Source organism: Triticum aestivum, chromosome 3B, assembly GCF_018294505.1.
Source record: "Triticum aestivum cultivar Chinese Spring chromosome 3B, IWGSC CS RefSeq v2.1, whole genome shotgun sequence".
NCBI lineage: Eukaryota > Viridiplantae > Streptophyta > Magnoliopsida > Poales > Poaceae > Triticum > Triticum aestivum.
Window position 1 is genome coordinate 38,232,617 of NC_057801.1, and position 23,765 is coordinate 38,256,381.

Consider the following 23,765-nt stretch of genomic DNA (forward strand, 5'->3'; position numbering starts at 1 on the left):
AACACCGAGAGAATATTTAATGCACATCCTTCATGCTTCCGAAGATCTTTAATTCTAAATACAATTTTCATTTCTCATTGTTTTCAAAAATCGTATGTATCTATCTCACAGCAACATTTATTGAATATAGTTCCAGCATTCTATTTGTGTGTACATACAATTTTAAATTACAGTCAATTGCAAAATATATCCGACATGTAACAAAGAACGATACTTGATCACCAAGGATAGATGCAAACCCATTTTCAGATACCACCATTCCACAATGGGTAATTTCCTTAAGGTGTTTTTGGTGAATAACATTGTTGTCCAAATTGAAGTTACAGTCGCTATAGTCCGTCTCTCCAAAAGAACACATCCACTTAATTTATATAAGAACCCCTGTTAACATTCTGCATGATCTCCTTTGCACTAAAAATAATTTAAACATGTAAAACTGATAGTCCGAAAACAGCACGACACTCGGCGAAAGTCCCAAACCCATGGGAATGGCACTCGGACGACACCCTTCTCAGAAAGCAAACTTTGCCATGTTCTATCCGTCGCCTGGCTGGGAGCTGATGTAAACCGCGCCTACCACGTTGCTAGGAAGGCTTGTCGAATTTGTATTTGCATATCATAAATAAGCATGTAAGAATAGGAAAAAGACACAATGCAGAAGTTATACATTAAAAATTAAGTAACTTGGACAATTACCAATGTTGCATACTGCTTCATGAAAGACAGGGTCCATATTTGCTTGTCAACCCATATATAAATGCATCTGGCGACAAATCGAGTAAGCCAACATAGATAAAAATACTTGTTCGTTTATGTGCTTTGCCAGCCTAGCTATAACATAGTTGTCTTGTGAATATCAGATAGAACTGTTTTCACAATTGTTGCTCGATACATACCTCCTAAACCTGAGAAAATATAGAAAACCTCATAGAATAAATTTCATACAGGAGGAGCAAAGAAGAAAAGAATTAGAGGTATTGCCTCGTGACCGCTGAGAACGGCAACCAAATTATTGGTCAACGGACACTGGTTTACTGATTCCTGTCGTCTGAACGACTCCCTAAGGTTTCCTCAAAAATCGTGTGTTCTTTAAGTCTATTCTATTTTTTACATTGATTTGTGAAATAAGATGGTGGTTGTCCTGTAAAGTTTTCTAAGGACAAAAATATTAGCTATAAAGAGTGTTAAAAAGTAGAGGGCATATATTACCATAGTTATGCACTAACCGAGAGGGTTGGCAAGATTAGAAACGAAGCATGATGAAAATAATATAGCATGGTGGTCTCACTGTTTCGGTTCATCTTCTGTAGAGTCTCGACACTGGACGGACTTTGCTAACCACTGGTGAACAACAGCAGCTTGCCGTGAACTCATCATCATCTTGCATGTGTGAACATATACTAAATAAATAATAAATTTAATCAGCAAGAAATAAACATGTGATGGCTAAGGTAGGCCGTAATCGATCCATTGTTTACTGTTACCAACTGTGTTGAGGCACGGGTCGACCAGCTGTTACCAGTTCGTCGTGGAGGAGCAGTCAGCACATACTGCAGGAGGGTCGCTGGGAATCGTGCCAAAACCCCAATTTGAATGACGTCTCCTTCTATAGGTCAAGGGTAACGAAATTGTGTGCTCTCGAATGTGGAACAACTGCGGCTGACCGCAGACACTGAACTGCAGACTCTGCACATGCATGTGCTATCCCTTTTGTTCGCCTTCAACAACCTGCATGCCAAGAAATAATCGCATTATATGTATAACTTTATCTTTTTGTCGTGGTAGATGGTGGCGTTGTACTCTGACCTGAGCTTCATGCATGGCCAGTGCACCAACGATAACTCCACCACGTATCTCTGCGGAGATGGCGTGTACCTCCCAACCTTGAAGTGTGAGGTTATTAATCACATGAGAAGGGAATAGATATATTACTAATATATAAAGTTAGAGGAATCTTCTTGCCTAGGATTTCCACAGAGAAGTTTGTAGACCTTCTTAAGTTCAAGCTACATAGTCATTCGGTCTATTCCATTGGCGTAAGCCAATCAACTTCTGAAGAGTAGACTGCATAAAAAGTATGAAGCTGCCGATGAACAATGACACAAAATAATTCTGTCTATAACACATGTATAAATCATTAAACTTTTGAAGAGTGACTACATAGGAGAAGTAACAATAGTCACAGTCTAGTCCCAAAAGTAAGAAAAGACACTGCCATGTTACTTACCAGAGTGCTTTGGTATATGACTATATTTACACCGGAAGGTATATGCAGCTCTTCTTCTTGCTGCTAAACGACAATTTCTCTAACTTTGTAGTACTCTGCACACATGACCATCCAATCCAAGCATGAGAAGGAAGTCTCTATTATTGATCAACCTCCATGCTTTTCCAATTCTGCATGGCCATAGTTTTCACGGAGAGGTTCCAGACCTAATCAAGATCAAGCTATGATGCTACTGCAACATGTCACCAGAGACGAAAGAGGGGAGGACGGATCGAGGAAGAGACACGAATGCCCGGCGCAAGGACTCCCTGGGGGCGCGGCTAGCCATGCATGGAAGGTGCGGCTCCAGCAAGCTCTGCGAGGATCCAAGTGGCGATGTAGGGTGTGCAGCCATGCAGGGAAGGATCGGCTCCACCTAGCTCCACGAGGATCCCATGATGATGATGCAGCCTGTAGGGAAGGAGAGGCTCTAGCTGGCTTGAGGAGAAGGTCCCCCAAAGGTATCTGCAGGCGGACGTCATGGCGGCGTGAGGATGGAGATCCTCATGGCGGCGTGAGGATGGAGATCATCGATACAGATAGAAAAGGTATTGGACTTTTTTTTATCTAGTCTAGGGTAAAAGCGTTATGTGGAAGCCCACAGAAATTAGTACATGGCATAGGTGGGTAATTTCTGTCAACTATAATCTAATGGCTGTAATTATTTAGTGTATTAAATTAAAGGTCGGATATTGCTAATTTTTGTGGTAATTTCTGGCCTAATTCTTTTATTTTTGGTCGGATATTGCTAATTTTTGTGGTAATTTCTGGCCTAATTCTTTTATTTTTTGTTAACCCGTCAAGTACTTTTTTATATAAATAGATAAGTGCCACACTTGTGGCATGAAGCAATCCGATCCTGACATTTTTTATAAAAAGTTGCCATACGAAAGGAAGTAAAACCCCCCCAAAAAAACCGGAACTTGTCATTCAAAAAGAAAGTTACTATGCTTGACAAATAAAGTTGTCATCCTCACATCACTAAACTTGCCTAAAAAACGTTTGAAGTTGTCATGTGTTCGTGCTACACGGGTTGCGCTTATCAAGGTCCTATTCTTACGCAAGCGTGCATGACTTCATCTGCATGCGTCCACCACGAGGCAGCCTATTCAACCAAACACGGTGGATGATTTTATGTGGACTAGAGCACACGGCGCCGCGCCACCATGGTTGAGTCGCCGGCGCTGACACGACGAGGAGGCCAACGCGTGCCGCTGGCTCTCAGGACGTCGACGAAAACGAAAACGAAGCATCACTGGTGGTGCTAGATACGAGGGTGAGCACAAGCATGACTGAACAGAACATGGCAGCTGCGGGGACATGCAACGGCTGCATCTTCTTACACCGTGGTAGCGTGTATTACACGAGTGTGTAAATTAGAGGATTTTTTTTTCGAAAAGGAGGAATACCCCCGGCCTCTGCATCTGGACGATGCATACGGCCAATGTATTAATTATTAACACAAGACCTTACAAAGTCGTACAACGGTAAGACCAAAGCCACCATCTTCGCAACCTCTGTCGTTACTCCTATCTAACTGATGAAGGGGCGCTGATGGTCTGGGCCTAATACCAAACAGACCTCGCAGCCAAACCTAATATCTAAGACCTGAGATCCCAACCAGGACGCCTGCCGGGTATGGGCACCCACCAGTCCGGCGTGCTCTTCAACCAGGACCCCTGTCGGGTATGAGGCCGCCGCAGCCACGTACCATCAATCCATCTTCAGAGTTGTACTGTTGCATGAACCGTGTCAGGTCTCTCTGCCATCGACGCCACCACGACTCCAGACAACGCCACCATCGTGCGCTCGTCCATCATCACACGCCCACCGGCGAAACCCCCACTGCTCCATGCCGCTGAGACTCGCCGTTGTGAACGTGCCAGATGCCACGCCGCTCCTCTGACGCGAACACCAAAAACAGGAAACGCCCTAAAGATACAAGGGGCACTCTGCACAACATGAAAGCTGCCGCGAGTAGCTGCAGAGAGCCAGCCGGCGGCCAAAGCCCCCACCTTCATGAGCCCACACCCGAGTCCTAGCTCCCCAGGCAACGCCTCCAAGGAGGAGATGACGCCCATGGCGCCACCGCTGCCCAATCCAGGCCGGATTTTGGGTTTTCACCCGGGAGAGGACCGGAGGTGGCAAGAATAAGGACCACGACACCGCCTTCAGGAAGGATGCGTCGGCTTTCGAGCCGAACCAGCCGGCCTAGGGTTTCCCCCGGTCCCAATCTGCACCACCATCCCCAGAAGTACCGGAACCAGCAGCCACCGGCCTCAAGCGCAAAGGGGAAGGAGCGGGAACGAGGGAGCAGCAGGCCTCCAGATCTGGCGAGGACGAAGGCCCCCGAACTGCCGCCGCCAAGCGCCGACTCCCCACCACCCAAGCGGTCGAGGACGCCGGGCAGAGTCCCCGCGCACACCATCCAGGGCGCGAACGGCGACGCCGAACCAGTAGGGGCCGCCGCCCCGTGGATCTGGATCTCCGCGAAGGGACGACGAAGGCCCCCCGCCACCTTCCTCGGCAGCCGCGCGACGCATCGGCGGCTCCTCTGGTGGCGACGAGGAGGAGAGGAAGGGTAGGGGAGGCCGCCGGCGGCGGCTAGGGTTAGCCCCCCGTGTCGCCCCTGTTGGAGCGACGCGGGGGCGAGGTGAACTAGAGGATAAGATTCCTTTTCTTCCAGATCAAAAGTAGTCCTTTTACGGTACATCAAATAATTTCTGGCTGTTTATTTTCTGATCCAATGGTGCAGATACGGCAATACTACATTAGAACTATGTTAGTACTCCCTCCATCCGGAAATACTTGTCTTCAAAATGGATAAAAGAAGATGTATGTAGACGTACTATTTTCGGACGGAGGGAGTATATTTAGGCCTCAATACTACTCCTTCCATTCCAAAATAGATGACCCAATTTTATACTAACTTTAATATAAAGTTGGGTCATTTATTTTGGAACGGAGGGAGTACATTAGAACTCTGATAGTATATTTAGGTCTCAAGGGCACTATTGGTAGTTCACATTATAGATCATGCGGCCAGCTTGTGTTAACTAATCCATGGCCCGAGCGACAATTGGAGGGAGGTCGCCGGAGCTGCTGCTCCCGCTGCTTGCGCAGTGGGCATGGGGGCTTGGGCACCACCAGTAAACAAGTCTGTGTGGCGAAGGAGCATGAGAAAATGAGAACACGCAGTCCTTCAGGCTTCAGCCGTGAGACTAGCACGCCGCCGTTCCCTTCGTAATGTTCGAAGTTATTTGCAGGGACGTTGTGAGGGTGAGGATGATCGTGGTTCATGATTCAGCTCCTCGCTTGACAGAGGCTACACAACAAGAGGCGTGGGCATGCTACGACGCGAGATTGGAGTCAATCTATGATGAGGGACGCGAAGGCATGGAGCAGTGCTCATCAATTATCGGGACTCAAAATTAATTTTAACAAAAGCAAATTGTTTGGTTTTGGAAGAGCCAAAGAGGACCAAGACGCATATAAACAACAGTTCGGTTCTGAAATGGGTTCACTACCGTTTAGTTACCTAGTGATCCCGATTCACCATCGACGATTGTCAAATAAGGAGTGGAAGTGCATTAAAGATAGATTCAAAAAAAGGCTAAACTGCTAGAAGGGCAAGCTTATGTTTTATGAAGGTCGACTAATGGTGATAAATTCGGTGCTGACGAGTCTGCCGATGTTCCTCCTAACTTTCTTTGAAGTACTGGTTGGGATACGAAAAAGATTAGACTTCTATCAATCTCGATTTTTCCGGCAATGTGATGTGGTTAAGACAAAATACAGATTGGTCAGATGGAATACTATTTGCAGACCCAAAGACCTATGCAGGTTTGGGATCGAGAACTTAGAAGTTAAGAATAAATGCCTCCTCTCCAGATGGTTATTTAAATTATCTACCAAGACTGGGCGTACATGGATTCAAATTCTACGGAATAAGTACCTCCAATTTAAGACCTTGACAGGTTACCGCTAGGCCTAATGACTCACTTTTCAGGAAAGGGTTGATGAGGATGAAAGTCTCCTTTTTTCGGAGGTTAAAATTTATTGTTGGTAACGGTAAAACGACTAGATTCTGGGAAGATGCGTGGTTAGGGGAGACGCCTCTGACTTTACAATATGCTATTCTATATAATATTGCACAAAATAAGGAAAATTATGTTGGTACAGTATTACAGTTGGTCCCCCTTAATATCCAATTCAGGGGATCTCTGATGGGGGAACGTTGGAACTAGTGGCTGCACTTGATCCACAGGTTGATGGAAATTCAACTCTCTGACAAATCAGACACCATAAAATGGAAATTATCTATGACTCGGAGTTTTTCAGTGAAATCTATATATTTGGATTTAATTGACTCTGGGCTAATTCCAAGATCCCTTCATATCTGGAAGATTAAAGTTCTGCTTAGAATTAAAGTCTTCATGTAGTTTGTACACAAGGGAGTGATCTTGACGAAAGATAATTTGGTTAAACGAAGGTGGGTAGGTAGCTCCAAATGTTGTTTTTCTTACCAGGATGAAACTATACTGAAAAAGGCTTTCGCCCCGCTTTATAGATAAAGCAAACCGCCACAAGACATACAGCCACAACAGGTTCACACACACGCACCCAAGTACCACAACAAAGTCATAAGGTTCTGCTGAGGGCACAGCTCAACAAGCCCAAAAAGAAAGAGAAAAAACAAAGCGTGACCATCGCAGGCGATCTAGTCAGGCTCCGACGGCGGCGGCGGCGGCGGCGGCGACAGGCGGACGGCCATCGAGCGAAGATCGGCGATGAAGGCAGAGATGGCGTCGCGCTCCAAGGGACGGCTAAGCGGCCGCCAAAGCTGCAGGAAACCCGAGAATTTGTAGAGAGCGTCAGTAGCACGACGAAGAGGAGTACCCTCGATCACAAGCTTATTTTGAACAGTCCAAAGAGTCCAGGCAAGGACCCCAACCTCCAGCCACCTAATGTGGCGAGAGGACGAGGGGGACGCTTGGAGTTCAGCAAATAAGTCGGGGAAGTTGGTGTGGGTCCAACTCCCCCCGACAATCTCGCGAAAGCAGCTCCAGAGGAACCGGGCGGAAGCGCAAGCGAAGAAGATGTGGTTGGAGTCCTCGGGGACAGCACAGAGGGGGCAGATACCAGTGCCCGGGCCATTACGCTTGCGGACCTCCACACCGGATGGGATCCGTCCACGGATCCACTGCCACATGAAGATGCGGATCTTCAGTGGGAGACGGACGGACCAAACCATCGAGAGGGGGGGGGGAGCGGAGGAGGGGGCAATGGCCAAGTAAAGCGATTTGGTAGAGAACTGGCCCGACGGCTCCAAGTGCCAACGCACAAGGTCTTGGTCTCCATCCACCAACGGCTCATGCAGAGCAACGCAATCAAGCAACTCACGCCAGGCGGCGGATTCCGCAGGCCCAAATGGCCGACGGAAAGCGAGGCGCCCTAAGTCAATAAGGGCCCTATCAACAGATATCATGGGGTCGACAGAGATAGAGAAGAGGATGGGGAAGCGAGCCGCAAAGGGGGAGTCGCCGGCCCAGCGATCATACCAGAAGAGCGTCGAGAGGCCGGACCCTACCGAGATAGAGGTACCAATGCGGAGCACAGGGAGGAGCTGGACGAGGGACTGCCAGAACTGGGAACCTCCTGACTTCTGGCAGAAGGCAAGGGGCTGGCCGCGCAGGTATTTATTCTGGATAATGTCCAGCCAGAGGCCACCATGACCCTGCGTGATGCGCCATAGCCACCGGGATAGGAGGGCAATATTCATCCGCTTAGAGCACATGATGCCCAATCCACCCTGCTCTCTAGGCTTGCAGATGTCAGGCCAGCTGACCATGTGATACTTCTGCTTGCCATGCTCGCCAGCCCAATAGAATCGAGACTGGATTTTGGTGATCTCCTTATGGAGAGATTCGTGGAGGCTGTAGAAACTCATAAGAAATAAGAGGAGGCTGGAGAGGGAGGAGTTGATAAGGATAGTCCGGGCCGCCTTGGAAAGCCACCTCCCCTGCCAGGGCTCGCACCTAGTCTGGAGCTTGGTCACGGAGGGGCGAAGATCGGCGGCCAAGAGGCGCGAGTCACTGATGGGCATCCCAAGGTAGGTAGTGGGGAACGAGCCCAGGCGGCAATTGAGTCTATTGGCAATGGCCACAGACTCATCAAGAGAGTATCCCATCACCATAACATCGCTCTTATCGAAGTTGATCTTGAGGCCCGACATCTGTTGGAAGCAAAGGAGGAGGAACTTGAGGTTGGTGATGTCCATCTCCGAGCCTTCGACCATGATGATCGTGTCATCGGCATACTGGAGGATGGAGATTCCCGAGCCCCCAGAGAGATGGGGGGTAATACCTCGGATGTGGCCCGCGGCTTTAGCCTTATCTAGAATAGAGGCCAAAGCGTCCACGACCATATTGAAGAGGAACGGGGAGAAGGGGTCGCCTCGGTGCACCCCACAAAGGGTAGGGAAGAAGGGACCGATCTCGCCGTTAATGTTGACCGCCGTGCGACCGCAAGAGACCATTTGCATGACTCTCATGATCCACCGGTCGTCAAAGCCCTTTCGCAGAAGAACTTCCCTAAGGAAGGACCAGCTAACCGTATCATAGGCTTTGTGAAAATCGATCTTCAGAAAGACCGCCTTCAGGCGTTTGACCCGGACTTCATGAAGGACCTCGTGGAGTACCAGGACACCATCCAGAATGTACCGACCCTTAATGAACGCTGATTGGTTAGGGTGGGTAATCCGGTCTGCAAGCAGGGTCACCCTATTGGCGTACCCCTTGGCCAGGATCCGGAAGATCACGTTGATGGCCGTAATCGGGCGGAACTGGCGGACGTCCGTCACCCCAGGGTCCTTGGGGATGAGGGAGATGGTCCCGAAGTTGAGGCGGCCAAGGTCAATCGATTCCACGAAGAATTCCTCGAAGATGGCCATGATCTCATGTTTAATCACGTTCCAGAAGGTCTGGAAGAAGATGACTGGAAGACCGTCTGGGCCCGGTGCCGAGGAGTTCATACCCTTGATGGCCTCCCAGACCACCTGTTCAGAGAAGGGGGCCGTCAGGGATGCGTTTTCTGCGTCAGAAACCAGATGGGCGCCGGTCCAGCAGTCAGGGGCGAGAGAGAGACCGCTCCGAGGAGCGGGAGAGAAGAGGGAGCGATAGAAACCATCAACATGGGAGCGGATGTCCCGGGGATCCTGAAGGAGAGTAGCTCCATCCCAAAGGCAGGGGATGGTGTTGCGTCTGCGGCGCCCGTTGGCTATCGCCTGGAAGTAAGCCGTATTCGCATCACCCTTCAAGACCCAATGCTGAGCGCCCCGAATACGCCAATAGGCATCCTCATCAGTGTAGATCACGGAGAGCTGGTCTTCGAGGTCATAGCGGGACAGCCACTCGTCCGGAGAAAGACCCACCGCGTCAGCCCGAAAGTCGAGGGCCTGGATCGCAGTCAGCAGCGCCTTCTTACGCTCCTTGGCGTCACGGCCCAGGTTGGCCCCCCACCCCTTCATAAATTGCCGACCACGCTTCGCACAGAAGTGCCACGCGTCAATAGTAGAAGGGGGGCGGGGGTGGGGGTGGGCACGAGCCTCGATCCACCGCGCACAGACGGCGTCGGTAAATCCGGCCTGGGAGAGCCAGAAGGTCTCAAAACGGAACCGAGGGGGAATCGGAGGACGCTCGTCCGCGGAGGAGAGAAGCAAGGCGACGTGGTCCGACCCAATCCGGGTGATGGCGCGAAGAGAGGCTAAGGGGCTCCGGAGGTCCCACTCGGGGGAAACTAGGACACTGTCCAAGACGGAGAGGGTAGGGGAGGCTTGGCGGTTGGTCCAAGTAAAACGGGCCCCAACCCGATCAATCTCCCGGAGGGCAAGGTCGGCAATGAAGTCGTTAAACATGTCCATCCGGGCAAGACTAACATTGCCATTATTCTTGTCTTCCGCAAATCGCAGCAGGTTGAAGTCACCCCCGACAACTACGGGGAGGGAGGCGGCCGAGATTTTCTGGTGAAGCTCCTCCAGGAAGGAGGCCGACCTACTATGGTCGGCCGGACCATAGACTATGATGATCTCCCACTTGAAGTTTAGCGATCTCTCGAAGACCTCCATGCTGACGAAGAATTCGCCCCGATCCATGCTGCCCACCTCAAAGGTGGCATCCTTCACACCTAAAAGGATGCCGCCCGAGTGACCCGCGCTCCCACTAGAAGGGAGCCAGTGCCACGCAAAGAGGTGAGAGCTCAGCCGGTCAAGCTCAGGGAGCGCAAAATCGCGACGCATGATCTCTTGCACGGCCACGATGTCAATATGCTCATCTCGCATGTACTCCACTAACTGGCGGCGGCGGCCATCATGGCCGAAGCCGCGGATGTTCCAGAAGAGGGCCCGCATCAAAGAACCATTGGGGGGCTGCTTGACCCCAAGACACAGGAAGCGCTAAGTGCACGAAGAGCCGCCGTGCGGGAGCGGGTGCGTCCCCGGATCTCTGGCACGGCCCCCGAGGGAGGGGGTGCCGTCTACCGCGTCCGAGGTGGGGGGGAAGAACCCCCAGGCAGCGCGGAGGCAGGGGGAACGACGAGGGCCGCTCGGGCCTCCGCCAGTTTCCCGTCAAGAACCTCCCGGGCCCTGATGGCCGCAACCTGGGCGAGAGGGGGACCCACTTCCCCAGGAAAGATGATCGCGGAGCCGGAGGCCACTTTGGCGAGATGGCCCAGTGGAATAGATTCAAGAGCAGAGAAAGAACAAGACGAAGTAGAGGGGGGAGCGGAGGGCGTACCTGGCTCCAGGTTGCGGGCGGCAGCGCGAAGCTCAGCCCGCTCGGGGATGGGAAGCGCCAGGCGGCCCTCGGGGTGGGCAGCGTCCAGCCGAGCACTCCGGCGGGAGGCCACCACCGGGGAGGAGGCCGACCAGCCGCGGTGTGAGTAGGCGGCAGACCGTGGAGGGGGAGGCTGGGCTGCCAGAGGGGTGATGATCTGGGCTGCCCCCTCCCCCGGAGACGACGAGGGAGAGGTCAATAGCCCCGGCCCAGCACAACCGAGGTAGCTATGGGTGGAGGGTGGTGGAGCGACCAGAGGAGGAGAGGGTGCACCCGAGGCCGAAGAGCATGCCCCAGAGGGGACCCGAGGGGACGACGGGGCCGGGGGCGCGTCGGGCTGCGTGAAGAAGACGGTGACGGGGGGAGGCGAAGCCGGAGGGGGGGCCATCCACAGGAGGCGTCGCCCCACCCTCAGGAACCGCCGACGAGGCGGAGAGCAGGCCTCCGGTCAGGCCGACTGGGGCCAGCCCCGGAGGCGGGGAAGAGACGGGGGAGCGCGGGGAGGAAGCCGGGCAGACCACCAGGCCGACACTGGAGATGTCGCTCCCCTCGGATGGCGACACGTCAGGGATCGGCGGGTCATCCACCTGGGGGCGGGGTGCAGCCTGGCGGCCCTTGCCCCCCGTAGCCGGAGGGGGGGCGAGGGGGAGGGGGAGCGGGAGTCCTCGGACGCCCCCTCCTCGTCAGAGCGGTGAGAGCGAGAGCGGTGCCGGCCGTGGTAGTATCCGCCGGCCCCCGGGTTGTCATCTGGGGGGCCGACGTCGAGGGAGCGGGGGCGCCCAACATGGTTGGGAGGCTCGGGGGCGATCCTGAGGTCGAAGCCCTGGTCGTTGAAGAAGACCCGGACCGAGGTGCGCAGCTTGGAGGAGTCGAAACACTTGACCTTGACCCGCACCTCCTCCTCCTTGCGCAGTGAGAGCTCGTCGACCACCACCACCTTGCCTAGGAGGCGAGACATCTGGCGGATGACTAGCTCGGACCGCGCAATGTCGGGGAGACCGGAGATGAGGATCCAGGCGGTGTCGAGGACGGCCACGGCCTGAGCGTCGAGAACTGGCTCGGAAATCTTGACAACCAGCTGGTTGAGCGCGAGAGTGATCCGGCCACTACGCGTGGCGTAGCCGTAGCTGACGGGGTCGGGGAAGACGACGGAGAAGATGTGACCGGCGGTGGGGGTGACCACCCAGCCCACTGGTGGCGGTAGAGGTGGTTGAGCTCGGCCTTGATCATCTCCGGGGACGCCACCCCGTCAACGACTGTGACAATCGCCTGAAGGGATGGTGACGGAGGAGGGGCGTCTGGGACCTCAAGGTGGAAGAAGCCCAACCCCTCGATCCCGTGCCCATACATCATGAGGTCAGAGACCACCGGTCTGTCCGGGCACAGAATTGCGGGGTGGCCAGGATCCTTGCAGAGGTAGCAGCACTGGGGGTTGACACATGCAACCTGAGAGTGTCCCCTCACCCCACAGTTGAAGCATGGGGGGCGAGGGAGACCGGATATGGGGCCCGAAGCGGTGGGGGCCCCCGGACCCGTGGAGGGAGGCACGGCCGGAGTGAGGCGGACACCCCGGCGCTTCTTCTTCTTGGCGGGGCCAGGGCGGCGGCGGGAGGGGCCACCACCAAAGGCCGGAGCAGGGACCGTAGTCCCCGCGGAAGCCGCGTGCGGGGGGACGTAGCGGCAGGTGTCCGGGGTGGGGAGGATACCGTCCCGCGGGCGAGGAGGGCCGGCACGAACCGGCTGGGCGGGAGATTGGGACCGGTCCCTACGACGGGATGGCGAGGCGGAGCGCCGGCGACGCCAGTCACCCGACGACGCCCGAGGCGAGCGGGACCGGGCCCGGTCATCCCGGCGGGAGGGGGAGCGGCGGCTGTCCCGAAGCTCCCGGAGCTCGCGCCGGAGCTCCTCCTCCCGCCGGAGGGAGTCGGGGAAGGGGCGGGTCGAGTCGCGGAAGGGCTCGCCCGCCTTGCGCTTTGCCCGGGGGGCTGGGTCCAGCCGGTCCCGCGGCGTGGCCGACCGCGGCGCGACGGGAGCCGGGGGGCGAGGGGAGCGGGCGGGGGCGGGCAGGCCGCCGGACGGCCGAACGCGGGAGGGGGAGCGGAGAGGAGAGCCGGCGGAGCGAGTTCGGGGGAAGAGGAGGGCAGGAGTGCGGGACGAGGGGAGCCAGAGGGAGTGGCGGCGCTCAAGGACGGGGCCAGAGGGAGGCCGCGGGGGAGTCAGATCGAGCCGGCGCGTCCCTCGCTGGGCCTAGGGCACGGGGGAGGCCCACCCGGGATGGGCCGGCCTGCGAGGGGAGGGGGAGGACGGACCGAGGTGGGCCGCGCATGGGCCCCCGAGCGGGATGGGCCGGGGCCCAGCAGGCCCCGACGGGTTGCCAGGGGCGCGGGGGAGAGCGAGGTGGGAGGGGGAAACCCTACCGGGCGAGGACGACGGCGCCGCCGCCGGCTCCGCACCGGCGAGGCTAGCGGCCGGGGATCGGGCGGCCCGGGCCATCCGCACGAGGAGCCCTGAGGAACCGAAGTGGGCAATGAATGGCCGGAACGGCTTCGGCCGAGGCGACGGGGCCGGGAGGAGGGGAGGGAGAGAGAGGGATAGCGGGGGGGGGGGACGGGTAGCCCGCGGCCGGTCCCCCACCGCCGGCCGGCGCCAGGAGGAGCGGGCGGGGCCCCGATCGGCGCGCCCGGCCACGCCCCATGCCTGCACGCGGCAGCGGCGGAGGGACCTACCAGCCAAGGCCAAACCTTGAAGGCGCGGCACCCGAGCCGGGCTCCGGGGCGCCGAGGAGGCCGGCGCCGGCACCCGCCTACCGGCCGCAGAGCCCCTCACGTGGGGGGCTGAGCTAGCCGGCCGGCGGGGCAGAGCAGGCCGGTGGGAAGAGAGGGGGGTAGAGGGGGCCGGAGGAGAAGGGGAGGGGGGAAAGGCGCATCATCGGCGCAGTCCGCCCAGCAGAAGGGGGCTACCGGGGCAGCCGGCGCGAGGGCGGCCGGGGCGGAGGGCGGCGGCGGCAGGATCGCAGTCGGAGGGACCGACAGGGAGGAAGCGGGAAGGGACGCCGGCGGCGCCGCGGCTGCGGCGGCGGAATCGCCCACGGGAGCGCCAGCGAAGTCGCCCGAGTCCATCTCCAATAGCACCGCGTAGGAGCACGTACACCACCAGATCCAGGATGAAACTATACAACACCTCTTTCTCGAGTATCAGTTGGCAAAATTACTATGACACACAATACATATAGCTTTCAATTATAGCCCTCCAACTTGCATTAACACGTTATTTGGGACGTGGCTAGATGGAGTGGATCCAAATATGAAGAGACATATCCGGATAGGGATATGTGCACTACTTTGGGCTATATTGAACAACATAAATGATATAATCTTTAACTTGAAAATTTTTATCAACTTTTTGTAGGTTATCTAGAGAGACATTGCTTGTATTCGTATGTGGTTGTTACTCACTCATGCGGACTATAAGGAGCTTTTGATTGCTGGATGCCACCGTCGGGAGACACTAGCATGGGTTACCTTCAACTGTTTTAGATGTCGAGCTAATAATAGGCTAGGTATATAGGCATCATAGTCTGTTGCTATCGTCGCCGGCTGTGGCATCTTTTATTTTGCTTGTTGTTAACCTCCGTTTTTGAGCCAGATTTGAACCTCAGACTTTGTTCCGTATATTATTTGATAATATGGCTGCATGCATCATTTTGATGCAAAGGCCAGGAGTTATCCTCCTTTTCTAGAAAAAAATGTGCGTCAGGCGGCGATCGATTGATTTTTCCCATCTCCATTGATCGGGGCATTGAGTCTATCGAGCGCTCAGAAGCATCAGACGAACACGGGAAAATTCCAAATATCTGAACCAATCTCAAACATTAGCCTGTAGGAAATTACGAACCTATCCTTAAACCAACTTTGAGTGAAACCATCTCAATAATTGGATCAACTTATATACTACACACTGAATTCAGTAGTATGATGTACCATAAAATATCTCAAAGAAAAGTGTGCAAAGTACTACTCCCTCCGTTCCATAATGTAGTGTCTATAGATTTTTTAAAAAATCAAACCTCACAAACTTTGACCAAGTTTGTGGAGAAAAATATTTACATCTAGAGTGCGTAACATATATCACTAGATTCATCATAAGATGTAGTTTCACATTATATATTTTTGCTATTGTAGATATAAATATTTTTCTTTACAAACTTGGTCAAAGTTTACAAAGTTTGACTTTTTAGAAAATCTATAGGCACTACATTATGGAACGGAGGGAGTATCATTAAGGAGTTGCTCAAAGTATCATTGTCGTCGACTTGCCAATTTTCCGGTGGCATCAAAGTCTTTGATTAGGATATATTTTTGTGTGGTGCACGTATTGGAAAGACCATGCCATTTTCCCACTAGCAATGACCCATACGGTGGCATGTGACTGACAACAAAAGAAAGGCGCGATGTGATGTTACTGCTCACTGTTTGACCGAGTGCATAGAACCGGTATGATTGATTAACCATGTATGATAACTATCGTATTTCTTATTATCAGATGCATTTGCTTGTTTCCCTCAAAACAAAAAGATGCATTTCCTTGTTCTGGAGCTACTAAGTACTCCATTGGTTTACATAAATTTTGTGAATTCTAAAGGATTGGTGTTTTATTTATAGGATTTTTATGAATCCTATTGGTTTGTAAGAATGGATTCCTATCCCTATGTTGAATAGGAACTTCAATGAAAAAATAATATTAGCCTCGGGCCCTATACCCAGATCATGTCTAGTTGGTCTATTTTATGTTTTCAGCTAGTAGCTTGTGTTGTTATTTTGACTTAAAATTATTTCAATGAATTTGGAGGCTTACCGGCACATGTCGACCCGTGCAGCATGCCATCGGGGCAGAGGCACAGGAACTTCGCTTTGGAGGTGTTGTATCGGCACTGGCCACCGCTAGCAATGCAAGCGGGGCATTCCCCGACTCCGGTGCCCTCCCAGTCCAGGACGAACCCAGCCTTCAGCAGCTGGCTGTAGTCGGCGGCCGCCGCCTCCGCCCCGAGCACCGGGAGGTAGGTGTACGTGCAGTTTCCGGTGGGGATCGCCGGCGGCGTGTCCCGGTCGTAGATCCCGCCCAGGTACGCGTAGATGGGCTTATCGCAGCCGGCGGTGGCGTTCGTGTAGCCAGGACCCCGTGGCTCCGTCCCGTTGCAGTCGAAGAGGAAGCACAGGGCCATGTTGCTCGGGCTAGTCTTGAACGGGCTGAGAGCTAGGCTGGACGACATGTTGAAGTCAGCGAGGCACACACCATTCTCGGTCGCGGAGAATCTGCTGTGAGACACAACGAAGGAGCTGGCGCTGTAGTCGATGTTGAGGACTTGGATGGCGGAGCCACGCTAGGAAATGGAAGCCTTGGTGTTGCTGTTGGTGCGCCAGAGCTCAAAGGCCGGGCGGCCGCAAGCGGGCTCCGGCGGGGAGTGGCTAGGAGCACCGAGCCAGAACGGGTACTTGATGGTGAAGTTCCCGCATGCCACCGGCTCACACTCGGCGTGCACACGGTGAAGCAAGATGAACAGTGAGACCGAGACGGAGAGGAGTGAGGGACTGAGGGTGGATACATGCCAATATTCTGATATGGGGAGACTGATTTGGTAGCACAGAAGGATGGCTCAAGCTCAAGAAATACAGTAGTATTGAAGAAACGAAGATATGGGAGAAGATAATACAAGTGACGAAGATATGGGAGCGTTGTCATTGTCGGTACAGTGCCGTACTAATTTTGAAGCACTGTTCCTTTGGGGATTATTAGATGTACGCAGGTTGCCATTGGCGTGGTCGCATGGCACAGTAGCATGAAGCATGTTTCCAGGACGGCGAGGAGGACTTGTAGCAACCGGCCGGGGATGCGTCGGGTCGTTCCATCGATCGATCCGTGGGTGGCTGGGGGCTGTATGGCTCAAGCTCAAGGGATGATATTGAAGCACGGAGACAAAGGAGAACATAGTATGATCCCGCAAGAAAAAAAGACTAGATATTATGAAGAGCATGGTGTTAGTCAACGTGTTTACTTCTCCATACCCACTAGAGAGAGTCAACATCCAAATGTCTCGATCCATGTTTAATTGATGCAATACTATCTGTAGCAGAAATAAATACGTTGACAGCACCATATGGTAACGTTCCTGTCGTATATTTCACTCTCAGCATTTTACTTGAAATAAGAATCGGCATTTCAAGTTTCTTGACATGATAGATTGTTAGTAATGCACACCATGAGTACCACTAATTAGTCCTGGTTGATCTATTACCAGTAATAAGTGAGGGACATGATTGACTGCTTGGTTCCGAAATAATCCGAGCATATAGAAAAAAAGAGACCATCCAGGACTACCTTGGTCCTTGGAGGTACCACGGGTCACTCCGTGACTCGAACCCACGTGGGCTAAATAGCACCGTACTATATCCTAGACCTGTTCTCAATCCTAGCGTATCTATGAACTTGATTAAATAATGATTAAGCGGGTGAACTCAGTGCATCGAGTGGACCCCATGACAAGAGGAAGTCATCGTTGCTGAGCTGCTCGTAGTGGCTTGCGATCACCTCGCCGGACGATGTGCCCAGCACCGGCATGACAGGCGGCGACGCATCCCTCTATGGCGTAGCTGCCGTAGTTGCTTGTCTCATCGTAACGCCGTCCCGTGCGGACAAGCACCTTGTTGTCTTTCCCGCACCTAATGCTCGTCTGCACAAGCTCTTTCTCCTGACGTTCTGCAGCCGTCGCCGCGGCATCTGGGGTGCAATTGTACAAGATGAGGTTCTGGTTGCTGGGGACGATCATAAACGACATGCACACTTAGACAGAGGTGTTCAACATCACTAGTTGGCAGGTGCTGGAGGCGTGCAAGGTTCAGCTTGCCTCCATCAGCGACTCGCAAGCTGCGTTCCTTGTAAGAGATGTTGATTACTTCAAAGCCTAAACCCGAGGGTATAGAGCTCCGTAGAATTGGAGTGTTCCTAGAGCAAGTGTCCTCAAAGTCCGAGGAACCACATGGTCTTCCCGTCTCCATGTTGGCGAGCAAGAAGGGGTCGGAGATGGTCAGGTTGCCGCATGTCTTGGCCGAGCTCGAGCAGCCCTCTCGTTGCTGCTTCTCAGCCGCCACTAGAATCAGTGGTAGCCACCAAACCCAGACGAAGGCCGGAGCCATCGGAGTATAAGACTATCAGGGGTGGCGGGGAGATACACGAGTAATAGACGGTATTGTTCTGCAGAGTGAACCATAAACGGAGCAATGGAGTCTTTGGCAGTCATCGCACGTCCACACATACGAATATGAATTCCCGAGTAGCAATTGACGGGGCAAGGGAAGACATTGGACAAATCTACGATACGAGTGGCTGCAGATCAAGCGGGTGCAGGACTTTTCAGCTATGTCGGAATTATTGCAAGACAAGATCATGAATTGTCTCAAGTCTCAGATGCCGTATGGTGTCCGGCACGGGTACCGTGTGGCTGTAGGCCGCTGAGGCAGAGTAAGGCAGATGAATTCACTGTATATTGATCATCGAACATTACAAGTGTATATACACTGGTACACACACACACACGAAGAGGTGGCTACTGTTACAACAGTAGAGAAGATCACGCCGTGGGTGGCTACGTGGGCAGAGACTGCTGGAATTTTGTCTATATTGGGGCAGCCCAATAATTATTTCAGAAATTCCTAATAAATTCTAGAGGCCCACTTAGCCCATTTGTGCAAGGCAAGGGATACTACTAAAGTTTAGTCCCACATTGCTAGTTGAGTAGAAATTGGACCACCTTATAAGGGAGGTTCTTTCTCCACTTGTATGAGCATGAGAACAAAAGGGACATCCACGCGAGCTCCTCCTCCGCCGTCTGCCTCGCCACGACGCGCCGCGCCGCGCCGCGGGTTGCGGGAATGAGCCGAGCCGATGTCTAAACCTATAAAAGGGAGGTCGCTCTTCTCAGAGAGACGCACCAGAACTTCCCCTTCCTCTCGCCACCGGTTCCATTCCCTGAGCTACCGCTGTCTTCCTCATCCCGGCTTGCGGCGTGCACCGCGAGTCGGGACAATAGGCCTCCGAAACCGCACTCTTTGAGTCCTGTACGGGAGAAGGGTGATAAGCTTTTTGGGGAGCGCTCTGCGCGACTACTGGCTGTTTCATCACGGACGATCTGGTCGTCCTCGACGACATGGCAGGCGAGGACACCGACCCCAAGTCCAGCGCTTCTGCTGCTGTTGTGCCGTACATGTTCTTCTCCTTCCTGTTAGAAGTCCTACTACAATTCTCGGCTCCAGTTTCTGTTCTACGTATGTTAGGTTCGATGTCGTATAACCAACTTCATCTACTGACTGTTCTAGATGTGTTTACCTCAAGTTCATATATGCACACGATGTTTACCTTCTCTCTGTCAGATTGCATGACTTGCTTTATATTTACTATTTTAGTCAAGTTTTATCTACTGTTTCTGTTAATAAAATCATTTGGTAAATTGCTCATATTTCCAACAATCCAAAAACCTTATAATAGGCAATTTAGCTCGAATGGTTTTGCTGCTTCCATGAGACCTCCTATGTTTGAGGGTATCCACTATAAGAGATGGCGCGTGAGAGCAGTCTTATGGTTTCAAACCATGAGTTGCTATGACGCCACTCTTGGCAAACCTGAAGGAGAGCAAGATGCCCAACAGGCACAAGCTTTTCAGAAAATGGATACCTTGTTTAAGGCTGCTCTCTTGAGTGTTCTTGGTGAGAACATAGTTGATGCTTATGCGTCAATTGACAATGGAAAAGATATGTGGGACGCACTCGAGGCCAAGTTTGGGGTCTCGGATGCCGGCACTGAGCTGTACATCATGGAGCAATTCTATGATTACAGGATGACTGAAGAGCGCTCCGTGGTTGAGCAGGCTCACGAGATACAGTCATTTGCTAGAGAACTTGAGCACTTCAATTGTATCCTACCGGACAAGTTTGTTGCCGGGGGTATCATCACTAAGCTTCCTCCTTCGTGGAGGAACTTTGCTACCTTACTGAAGCATAAGAGACAGGAGTTTTCCGTTCCGGATCTCATTGGCACTCTTGATGTGGAAGAAAAGGCGAGAGCAAAGGACACACGTGCTCGAGGTATTGAGGGAGGATCTAGTGCCAATCTGGTACAGAAGAAAAACTTCCAGTCCCACAAGTTCAAGAACAAGGGCAAGTTTGATGGTAAAGAAAGTTTGATGGGAAGAACAAGGCTGTGCAGCACACGAACTTCAAGAAGAAGAATGACAAGAAGAAAGGTGCTTGTCATGTGTGTGGAGATCCTGATCATTGGGCTCCTAGTTGCCCCAATCGCTATGACAAGCGTCATCCTGGGAAAGGCGGCAAGACCGCTAATGTTGTCATCGGAGACATTGACATGAAGGATGCTGGGTATGGTATATTTCCCACTATTCTTTCAGTATGTCATTCTCCTGATTGGTTGATTGACACGGGTGCTAATGTGCATGTATGCGGTGATATTTCCATGTTTTCGTCTTATCAGACCGCAGGGACTTCAACCGTGCTGATGGGCAACGGTTCAAGTGCTTCTGTTCGTGGTGTTGGCACGGTCGATCTGAAGTTTACTTCGGGGAAGATCGTGCGGCTGAAGAACGTGCATTATGTCCCCTCCGTCAATAAAAATCTTGTTAGCGGATCTCTTCTGTGTAGAGATGGCTATAAGCTTGTCTTTGAGTCGAATAAATTTGTAATATCCAAGTATGGAACCTTTGTTGGTAAAGGCTATGAGTCAGGAGGCCTGTTTCGTTTATCCTTATCAGACGTTTGCAATAAAGTTGTTAATCATATTTGCAACAATAGTGAATCAAATGTGTGGCATTCACGACTTTGTCATGTTAACTTTGGTTGCATGTCGCGACTAGCGAAGTTGAACTTAATCCCTAGTTTCACCACCGTTAAGGGATCTAAGTGTCAAGTGTGTGTGCAAGCTAAGCAACCTCGTAAATCTCACGTGACTGCGGAGACGAGAAATCTTGCACCACTAGAACTTATACATTCAGATCTATGTGAAATGAATGGTGTTTTGACAAAAGGTGGAAAGAAATATTTCATGACGTTAATTGACGACTCCACTAGATACTGCTGTGTGTATCTTCTGAAATCTAAGGATGAGGCTTTGAACTTTTTCAAGATCTATAAAGCTGAAGTGGAAAACCAACTTGATCGGAAAATCAAGAGGCTTAGGTCCGACCGTGGTGGAGAGTATTTTTCCAATGAATTTGATGCTTTTTGTGCGGAACATGGTATAATCCATGAGAGGACGCCTCCCTACTCACCTCAGTCAAATGGGGTGGCCGAAAGAAAGAACCGTACTCTAACTGATTTGGTTAACGCCATGTTAGACACATCGGGTCTCTCCAAGGCATGGTGGGGGGAGGCGATATTGACAGCATGTCATGTCCTAAATCGAGTTCCCACAAAGAACAAAGAGATAACTCCATTCGAGGAATGGGAGAAGAAAAGGTTAAAACTCTCTTATCTGCGAACATGGGGTTGTTTGGCGAAAGTCAATGTTCCAATTCCAAAGAAGCGGAAACTTGGACCAAAGACTGTGGATTGTGTTTTCCTGGGATATGCTTTTCATAGCATTGGCTATAGATTCTTGGTTGTAAAATCTGAGGTACCTGACATGCATGTCGGTACGATCATGGAGTCGAATGATGCGACTTTCTTTGAAGATATCTTTCCCATGAAGGATATGGCTACCTCATCTAATCAGGAGATGCCTAGTTCATCGAATCAGGAACCAGTTACAATTACCGAACCTGCCATTTCGATGGAACACTTTGAAAGTCCTGTGGAGGAGAACAATGAAGTTCCTATTAGGAGCAAGAGACAGAGGACTGCAAAGTCCTTTGGTGATGATTTTCTTGTGTATCTCATAGATGACACTCCCAGTTCTATTTCAGAGGCCTATGCATCTGAAGATGCTGACTACTGGAAGGAAGCAGTTCGTAGCGAGATGGATTCCATCTTGGCGAATGAAACTTGGGAGATAACTGATCGTCCTTATGGGTGCAAACCTATAGGATGCAAATGGGTATTCAAGAAGAAGCTTAGGCCTGATGGTACTATTGAAAAGTACAAGGCTCGGCTCGTGGCTAAGGGTTATACCCAAAAGGAAGGTGAAGATTTCTTTGATACTTACTCACCTGTGGCTCGACTGACCACTATTCGAGTTCTACTTTCACTAGCTGCCTCACATGGTCTTCTCGTTCATCAAATGGATGTTAAGACTGCTTTCCTAAATGGAGAGTTGGATGAGGAAATTTATATGGAACAACCAGATGGGTTTGTAATAGATGGTCAGGAAGGGAAAGTGTGCAAGTTGCTGAAGTCTTTGTATGGACTCAAGCAAGCACCCAAACAGTGGCATGAGAAGTTCGAAAGAACTTTAACAGCTGCAGGCTTTGTTGTGAACGAAGCTGACAAATGTGTGTACTATCGCCATGGTGGGGGCGAGGGAGTTATGCTTTGCTTGTATGTTGATGACATACTGATTTTCGGAACAAATCTGAATGTTATTAAGGAGGTCAAGGATTTCCTATCTCGCTGTTTTGAGATGAAGGATTTAGGAGTGGCTGATGTCATTCTGAACATCAAGTTGTTGAGAGATGATGATGGTGGGATTACATTGCTTCAATCTCACTATGTGGAAAAGATCTTGAGTCGCTTTGGCTATAGTGACTGCAAGCCCTCTCCAACACCATATGATGCTAGCGTGCTGCTTCGAAAGAATCGAAGAATTGCTAGAGATCAATTGAAGTATTCTCAGATTATTGGCTCGCTTATGTACTTAGCCAGTGCTACAAGACCTGACATCTCTTTTGCTGTTAGCAAGCTGAGCCGGTTTGTCTCAAAACCAGGAGATGTGCATTGGAAAGCTCTAGAGAGAGTTTTGCGTTATTTGAAAGGCACTGCAAATTATGGAATTCACTACACTGGGCACCCAAAGGTGCTTGAAGGGTATAGTGACTCAAACTGGATCTCAGATGCTGATGAGATAAAGGCCACGAGCGGATATGTGTTCACTCATGGAGGTGGCGCTGTTTCTTGGAAGTCTTGCAAGCAGACCATCTTAACGAGGTCAACTATGGAAGCAGAACTCACAGCACTAGATACAGCTACGGTCGAAGCAGATTGGCTTCGCCGGCTCTTGAATGACTTGCCGGTTGTTGAGAAACCTGTACCGGGTGTCCTTATGAACTGCGACAATCAAACTGTGATCACGAAAGTGAGCAGCTCAAAGGATAACATGAAGTCATCAAGACACGTTCAGAGAAGGTTAAAGTCTGTCAGGAAAATGAAAAACTCCGGAGTTATTGCATTGGATTATATCCAAACGTCTAAAAATCTGGCAGATCCTTTACTAAGGGTCTATCACGTAATGTGATAGATAATGCATCGAGGGAGATGGGTATGAGACCCACAATATGAGTTGTTCACAGTGGTAACCTATTCTTTGTGATCGGAGATCCCGTGAATTAGATGTGGAAGACAAGCTGTTGGTCAACTGGGAGGAGAGTATCCTTACTATTAAAATACCACTCCATGAAGATGCAATACTCTCCTAATCTGCATGGCAGGTTGATGTATATCTTAATGTGTTCTAAG

The 23,765-nt window shown here is 51.7% G+C and overlaps 1 protein-coding gene across 1 annotated transcript in view; it reads right to left on the bottom strand.

The window, feature by feature from the left end:
• Nucleotides 1-16,734, bottom strand: part of LOC123068430 (LEAF RUST 10 DISEASE-RESISTANCE LOCUS RECEPTOR-LIKE PROTEIN KINASE-like 2.1) — a 33,083-nt gene extending 16,349 nt beyond the window's left edge. Inside the window, 1 exon segment of the mRNA XM_044491015.1 lies at nucleotides 15,952-16,734. Coding sequence (XP_044346950.1) covers nucleotides 15,952-16,366 — 415 coding nt within the window. The 5' untranslated portion in view covers nucleotides 16,367-16,734.
• Nucleotides 16,735-23,765: the final 7,031 nt, after the last annotated feature.